The sequence below is a fragment of the Rhagoletis pomonella genome, unplaced genomic scaffold (assembly GCF_013731165.1).
Source record: "Rhagoletis pomonella isolate Grant_MI unplaced genomic scaffold, Rhpom_1.0 Rhpom_scaffold_00002, whole genome shotgun sequence".
NCBI classification, from domain to species: domain Eukaryota; kingdom Metazoa; phylum Arthropoda; class Insecta; order Diptera; family Tephritidae; genus Rhagoletis; species Rhagoletis pomonella.
The window spans coordinates 61,987,604-61,996,306 of NW_023458556.1; the positions used below are offsets into that span (position 1 = coordinate 61,987,604).

At 42.0% G+C, this 8,703-nt stretch overlaps 1 protein-coding gene across 1 annotated transcript in view; it reads right to left on the reverse strand.

Annotated features, from left to right (window-relative positions):
- LOC118733932 overlaps window positions 1-8,703 on the reverse strand; it is a gene marked incomplete in the record, with an annotated part of 328,743 nt that overhangs the window by 22,823 nt on the left and 297,217 nt on the right. Inside the window, 9 exon segments of the mRNA XM_036463569.1 lie at window positions 47-289; window positions 3,831-4,045; window positions 6,122-6,240; window positions 6,316-6,391; window positions 6,460-6,598; window positions 6,661-6,988; window positions 7,052-7,260; window positions 7,322-8,449; window positions 8,575-8,673. Coding sequence (XP_036319462.1) covers window positions 47-289; window positions 3,831-4,045; window positions 6,122-6,240; window positions 6,316-6,391; window positions 6,460-6,598; window positions 6,661-6,988; window positions 7,052-7,260; window positions 7,322-8,449; window positions 8,575-8,673 — 2,556 coding nt within the window.

Consider the following 8,703-nt stretch of genomic DNA (forward strand, 5'->3'; position numbering starts at 1 on the left):
TTTTTTTTCTTTTGCTCAATATTAAACTCAATTTAGCCTATCTTACGTCGGGGAGGCGGTCGTAATAGATCGTCAAGTGAAAATGTACGCGCTGCTGCCCCTCCCCCTCCAGGTATTGGATTGGGGCTGCTGAGGCTCAAAAGTGACGGTTTTCTGATACCCAATCTGTTGAATATGGAGCGCTGTGTGCCCGGTGCGATATTGCCGGTTGACTGTGGTATGGCAGTTGTAAATTGCAATTGCTCGCGTAATGATGTGTGATGATGATGCCCATGTATGGAACCAGGTGCTATAAAATATTGAACAATAAGAAGAAGAAGAAGAAAAATAAAACGTATGCACATACAATTAGAAGAAAAAGACAAAGAAAAAGAGAGACAGAGAGAGGAGAGAGATAGAAAGGTAGAAAAATTGTTTTTGCAAGAAGTTGTAAAATGAGCGCAAACACGAGAACCCTAAAAGTGGATTCGATTCGGAGAATTGTTTTAGTTTAGTTTTGCAAATTATCGTAAATACTTAAAAATATTTTATGTAGCAAACAATTATAAGTGTGTCGAATATTTCAAAATTATTAAAGCCATAGCAGAATACTTAAGACTGGCATACATTCAATACGAATCTTATGTTTATCATATTCTAAATAATAGTATATAATATTTGATATATGTATTTATATACGTAAACAATAATTTTAAACTTTGTACCCATAGCTTACGAAATTTATACCCAAGGACTTTCGGCTGAGGCAAATTTAGCTGTAGCAGGCAAACAACTAGCAACCCGTCAGGAAATATATATTTGATGACACTATTGCGCCAGAGAGAGAGAGAGCAGCAACGGCAAAGTCACCGTTACCGTGGTGGTGATTTAAAACGAAAATAGATCGTGCCACCTGACACGGTCTCCGATTTTACGTCGGTGGGAAACTGCGCTCTATCTTTCATCTCCTTCAGTGTTCGCTGAACATATTCGCAAAGTGATTAAGAAAAAACGTAAGAAGACGAACATGGAATTTCTCTCCATAAAAAGCAAACAGGACAAATTACTATAACAATTTCTTCAAGGAGAAAATATAAACTTCTCTATGGAAGTTATACTTGATGACAAGCTCTCATGGGATCTACAGCTAGGATCTCCATATGACCTGCCAGAACCTAATGGGCAGAAACTTCGATATCAGATTCATATTAGAAGAAGGTAGGTGTTGCCTCCATCTGGTGGATGAAGACATAAATGATGTGCATGCAGACCAAGCTCAACAAACGCCAACGACTAGTCCGCGTGGGAATAACTGGCCCTATTGAGAGCAACACCAACTGCCGATCTCGAGGCGCTTCTACACCGCCCACTTTTGTACATTGTAATAATGAAAAAGAATATACTGTTTACATCAATCCTTATCTCATGTGACAATGTGGGAATAAGAAGCTTATATACCCATAAGTTCTTAAGGTTATAGAATAATAGAAAGGACTGAGTATAAGCTGTATAGAACAGTGACTTTTCGTAGTTTAAATTCACACGTAACTTCAAGGTGGTTCTCCCTATTAAATAGAACCAACTTAGTAAATGAATGACCTAAACCGCGAAAGGATTACCACATCTGGTATACTGATTGCTCCAAGATTGGCAATGTCGCCGACGCAAGGGTCTATGGTATACCATCTGGAAAACAACTGAGCACACAATGTGCAACTTTGAAGCCCTTACTAGACCCAGACTGGCTTCCTATGATTCACGTATTTATAACTAAATCGCGTAAACATCACTCGCGAGACAAGACGAGGCTCAAAGATGGCCTCTAACGAAATAACTCTAACTATTGACACGTTGTAAAAGCCGAGTAGATGGGAGGGCAAGCAAATTAAAAAACATAATTTACCTGAAAAAAATGTGATCAATAAGTACGGGCTCCAAACGGCACCTTTATAACTAAGATGCAACGCCAGTTCATCAGCCGCACAGTTTCCAACATGCTTCGAGCATTCCGTAAGTGAGCCCAAGGCCTTTAACCTTCCTTACCGCTAACGCGCACAACAACAGCCAATCGACTGCTTCCTTAATGGCAGTAATCTCCGCTTAAAAACCATTATCTAGAAGCCTCCACCGACCCTTCAGTCAAGCTTCATCCACTCCGTGTAAAAGGTCGCCAGTGCCTTCTTCCAACATCTGCCCCCTGTTCACTCATCCCTTCATGAGATATGTGTGGAGAACGAACTAGGTGATTATAAGCTAGAAACGCAGGTATGAAAGCAATCGAAGACCCCGAAAAGAATAGAGTGTCCATATCTCGAGTCGGTCAGATAACCAGTTACCCTATGTCTGCCTGCCGCTCTTCCTGCAGCTGCTTTACCTGCGCTGTCGCCAGGTGCTATGTTAAGCATGATGTTAAGGGCTAGTGTGGGATTGGTCGGTAAGCGCACCACTGATTGCAATGAGGTCAGGTCGTTGAACTCGCTCTAACACAGTGACTAAGGTGGCGCTTTTCAATGTATTCCACCAGACACCACGATTCCATAAAACATAATGGGCTTGACTTTGTTTCTTAGCGTCAGGAAATAACTTTGGGAGAAGGCGTCCATCTCTTACCTATGGCGCCTTTGCAGCTAAACAACAGAGCCATTGAAGCTTTTCTTACCTTCTCCTTAATTGTAGACTTCCACAACAGTTTCCGATAAAGAATAAAGCCATAGTACTTGTCAGAAAGGCGTATGAAACCGAACGAGGCAGGAGTGGCGGGGGGCACCTCATACTTCTTAGTAAACAAAACGAGTTTTATTAAGATTAACAGCAAGTTTGCAGACCATGTTGTCACCAATTCAAGTATCCTTGAGTTAACTCGTAGAGGGTACGAAAACATTTGCGCCACACTAAAAGTGCCACATCATCGGAAAATAGGCGATCACCCGGCACCCCCTACTCGCCAGCTTCTCTAGTAGGTCGTTTACTGGTAATTTATTGGACGTGACGAGATAATATTACTTTGTGGCGTGTCCCTGTTAACCCTGCGCTGTACGGTAGCACCACTTCATTCCGTCGCGACAACTTTGTTGCCGATTATGCGATTTATGAGCACAGCTTTGTTCCCAAGTTTACTGAGGGATCTGACTATTGCTCCTATAGTTTATTGCTAAAAGCGTCCTTTACACCGATAAACACCCCCACACTGAAGTCTTTCGGTATGTAGGCTTCTTCAATTGACCTGAAATTTGTGTGCAAGGCGATCTCGTCCGACCTACCCTTGATGTATGCTTGATATGCAGATTAATCAAATTCTCAAGAGTTTAAGCAAGAAACGAAGAGCGGCTGATCGGTTTAAAATGCCTGGGAGCGATGTGAGAACTTTTTCCCGTTTTCGCTATAAACGTCATCCTGACCACTCTCCAAGCCCTGCTAACAATTAGCTAATACATTTTGAAAATAACTGTGTGCTAAAAATATACTAATTAATGGTGTTTCAATAATACGATTTAGCCCAATCTTAGTTCCATTTGAAACTACATAAATAGATAAGTCAAAACTTACTAATGGATACTTATCTGTACATTTGTATAACTACTTAATTCAACTTTATATACATACATACATACATATAGGGCATATTCATAGTAGGCTCGAAAGTTAATTGCAGCTTTTTTGACAGATATTCCACTCAAAATTTCGTCAAAAAGCTGTAAATAACTCTAGTGTCGACTTTATATTGACTATGAATATACCCATAGGCTTTAGCCTACGTTTATTATTGCCTACCTACACACTTATTTACATAGCTCTATTTAAATACGTACATAATCTAGCGTTTATTCTTAAAAAAAAAAATAAAAACTTACGTCGATTTCGATCTGCTTCCTCGGCTAGTAGTTTTTCGATCTTCTCTGGGAAGTGCCGCTTAGCACACCACACCAAGCCGATGACAGCCAATACAACAAAAACTGTGATTAAACCCAGCCAAAATGGTTCTTGTAGCATGCGTTCCGATAGCGGCTTATAAGGTATATGCAGCATACGGCGCTCACACCTTGCACCCTCCCACCAAGCATGACAACTATAGAGGTGAAGGCAATAAGAATTATAGTTATTTATTTAATATGTCTACTGAAATGTACCAGATATTTTTTTTAGAAATTAGATTTGCTCACTCTAGCCTTTCCATTTAGTCTAAATATCGTATACATATATCTATATAGCTTTATTATTGTTTTCCTACCATAACCCCTGTCGAGTTGAAGTTCAACTTTTGTTGAGGAGCTTATACTAAGCCAGCCACACCAAATCTTAAGTCTTTCACATCCATGTCACCGAATATCGCTGTCCTTTTGTACTTTCGGGGTTGTATCACGGTGTTATCAGGGCTGTACAGAGGCCTGTACTTTATTTAGTTATTAAACCTTGCAGGAAGCAGCGGAACACTGCTCGGAGTGGCCGGCTCTTTCTCTCAGCAAGAAAATTCTAATTCAACGCTTTTAAAATAGGAGATCGGCGCTTCTCAAAAAAAGCCGAAAGGTGCCATTACTACTGTCTCAACAACGAGCTCTCCTTTGGCAACAAAAATCCTACAAAGAAACCTTAAACCAGGTGCAACTACACCAACCAGCAGTAATACCAAGGGAACTCCTGGAACGAGGAGTTTAAAAGCCACTTCCACTAAAAAAAAGTAGTAGGCTAATAGCAGGCCCTTAACTCAAGCGCCGATCATCCTGTGTCCACTAGAAGTAAGGTAGCTACTATGCGATAGTACAGCCTTCTAGCGCAGTCATCCACCGAGATAAACGTACCGCGTACAGATACTGGCTGGCTACAGCACAACGTAGATCTAGCTGATTTTGACTATAGGTAACCCTTGGTCGAGTGGTTAGAGCTGTCAGCTCCTACTCGGTAGGTCCATGGTTCTATCCTTGTTCCGAGCTACATTAAAAAAAGTGTTTTACCAATAGCGGAAGGCAATGGCAAACCTACCAGTCTATATCTGCTATGAAAATAGTTTCGCATTAAAACCATTTGCGAAGGCGGCGCAACGCTTTGGGTCCCTCCCGGTTGTGGAACAACATCAAGGCTCACGCCGAAATTCGGAAGAAAAGCTCGGTCAAGCACTAGAAAATGTGTAAGTTCCAAATATTTAATTTATTTATTAATCCGTGAAGCTGTACTGGAATGCGCGCTATGATCGATAAACTACTCAAAGTGTACCCATGAACTCGTTTGAAAATTGTTGAAGCTAAGATATCCCAACGCGATGCAGGTTGAAAGCTTGGAACCAATAACAGCGCCCAAACAACAGCGCTTGGTCTGTCTTGCGAAAGTCATTACGTTACGTAGGCCCGCTTGCTACCAATTTGGAATACACAAACAAGTACCTGGTGGAGGTGGATACTTCGCCCAAGGCCGTCCGAAGGCATTTTTATGAACTGAAGGACAAGATCCAAAACTATATTCGACAACCACCGAACGCAAAGCTGGACAGACCTCCACCAACTCCCGCTCGAAGAATGCATTCACGGATTTTACAAACCTCCCTTGCAGAGGAACAGTTTCAATTGCCTCGAAACATCCCCATTACTCAGCCGAAATTACGGTTTGAATACTGTGCAGATTGAACTCTTCCTCAATGTAAGTTTCACATGCGAAGGCTCAACCCGTGACTCTAACTACTTTTTTACATTCCTGTCTCAAACCTACTCAATAAATACCTCTCTTACTTTAATCCGACAGCACAATCTAGCTGCATTTACCAATAGTAAGTACGTGGCGTCGTTAAGGGGTGTGATGGCTGACAGATAAAATAGTCGAAGTTTACCCAGGAGCTCGTCTGAAAATTGTTGAAGCTATGGCCGATATCCGAACGCGATCTAGGATAACAACTTCGGTATCAATGAAATTCAAGATAAGCTTCAAGGTCGGCAAGAGTTATCGTCATTCTGCGGCAATGAAACTTTAAATACGTGTATGATATTTAGAGCAATATAGAGAGTATGAATACCGAATGCCACATGACGTCCGAATGCACATTATACAGTGTCTACATAAATGTTATTATTTTTGGATTAATCACACTTCTCAAAAACGAACCGTACGTCGACTCTTGTTGATTACCACCCCGAATGCGTTTATAAAAAGCACTTACCGACAAAAGTAGCCACCATTTCTTTCAAAACAAACGCCACGTCCTTCGCAGGGATTCTCAGCACAAGGCCTTTGTTTTTGCTCGCAGGTTTGACCCATGTAACCCGGCTGACATTGACACTATATAGAAGAATTAAGATCGTAAGAAACATTTGCAGATAACAGTCAAAAGCATGCTGGCATGAACGAACCCACCTTGAAGCTATTTGTAGTCAACTCACATCTGCCAAACACGCAGGGTTCGAGCTCGCAAATATTCAAACCGCAAAATCTGTAAAATTTTTAGGTTCTTTTTACAATCTAATGATCAAAAGTAAAACTTATTTTGCCCCTTCTTACCTGCCCGTGTAGTGCCCCTGGCATTGACAATAGTTCGACCCATTGTTGGGCACGCATTTGCCATTAAACTGGCAGGGATTTGGTTGGCAGGATTCGACTGTAATATCGCCGGCAGTCAATTTCATTTTATAGGTATTATCTGTTGGAAACAATTAATTATAAACTACTAAGTATGAACAACAAACTTTTGTTTAAGCTCACCCCATTGTATTGACACGGTTGCATTTAGTAGCGCATTCGAGTGCAGACCTGTGCGCTGGCGTATGTGCAGCGTGTTTAGGTAGGATGTTATATACACAGGTGGCGCTGTGGCATCTACTACACGCATTTGAAGACTACTGCTCGCCTTCGTTGTTGGTATCATTAAACGGTTGGGACGGTCACGGTTATAAAATGTCTCCTGCATATGACCACCATATTTTGAGGTCTGTTGATTGTCTGGTGAACCGATGTGTGGCAGAGTAGTAGGCTGCTGAAACTTGCATAAATGCCAGTTTGTGCCATTGTTGTCGGCATAGTTGTCATAGACCTTAAAGGTAAAATAATTGCATTGATATCCCACTACATATAATCGCTGTGTGCCCATACTTACCTCTAGCAAGCTGCCATCGGGACAACCGCCATTCTCGCTAAACTCAACGCCATGTAGCTCTAGCAAAATATTCTGACCAAACGGCGCCACCAAATGGTGTGTAAAGTCTACATTTTCTGGCATTGCATGCGGGTAGTTGAGTTGATAGAGTTGTCCGCTGCTGTTGTAGTTCAAGCTGATTATACGCTCACGTCGCTCCAAGGGTGCCACTGAACCAAATTTTGCACTCAGGCAGTTATTTAAAATTAGTTTTGTACTCAATTTCCTTACCTGTGCGGTAGACAGCTTGAAACCCTTTGCCGCGCGGATGTGGTCCAGTGCGAAACTGTATGCGCAGCTGTTCACGCTCGCTTACGAATATACCCTCGCTCAATAGTTCTTTTGTGCGAAACGGTCGCAGCAGTCCGCTACCAATGTCCACTTCCAAACTTGCGTCTACTTTCAAATCGAACTCATTGAACTCGAGCCAGACGCGTTTACCGGCTGGCGCTTGTATCACGTAAGCACAATTCAAATTGTTGAGTAAAAAATGTGGATAGTTCGGACTGAGGACGGTGCCCTCGCGTGAGGTTAGCGTTTGTAGCGGGCAACCAGATATATCGATGGCCTTCCATGTGGCCGCATACCCCATACCATTCACAGAGTAGTCGCTATGAAAATTCAGCATAGCCTCATTTGAGCTGGAAACAAAATCAAATTTGGACATATTTGAGGTGTGCGTGCCACACCAGCGTACATATGGCAGGAATGATTGTGCATTATCCACAGGTAGTGGTACCATTAGTGGATCTCCATCATCTAAAATACTATTGCGCTTGCGTCGCGGTCTTTTCGCTTTTCGGCGGCGATGTTTAGGATTTTGATATTTCGTTATGACGCTAATGGCGCCGCCGTGTGCCGTGTGAATCCACCTATTGGTCTTGTGTGGCGGTTTCGAAAGCACCTCTCGCCTAAATCTTTGCCTCGCGCTGTGCGTTCTTCTGCTTTTTTCATATTTGTGTACTAAAGTTTTCCTAGTATGACTTTGTTTTGTATATTCCTTTTTGGCAGTGTTGGGGCTTTCGTAGTTCCCTTGCTTTGGAGGTGTATGCAGACCTCTTCTTATGCTACGTTTCGGTCGTTTACTGTAATCTGATTCGAATTCACCGATGTCTACTTCATTGTCGGTCGATGTCAGTTCTTCTTCTGAAGTTAACATAGCCATGGGCAAGGGATTGCTCCCGGGCTCTAGGGTTATGTGAGAGGCTAATTCGTAATCTTCTATGCTCACAAAATCGTAAAGACACTCATCCTGTGGCTCTAAATCTATCTTTTGGAACTGAAGTATAATGCGGGTACGCTCTGGTGTTTTGATGTGTACCCAATAGTCCATGTTGAGGGGATAAGTGTCGGGGTAGGCTTTTATTAAATGATTTATGATATAAAAAAAAAATTAAATAAACTCGGAATTAAATTTAAATTTAGAAGATATTTTGTCGTTGAATTTGGTGTCCAATAAGGATACAATAAAGTAGGTAGCTTACCTGGTGACACCAGCCTGCCCTCTGTACCTGTTACAGTTAGGTTGTTGGCGGAAAATGTACCATATGAGTCCTTCGGTTTTTTACACACATATCCACCGCCTTTACTGCACTTTTGCGATTGCCAATACA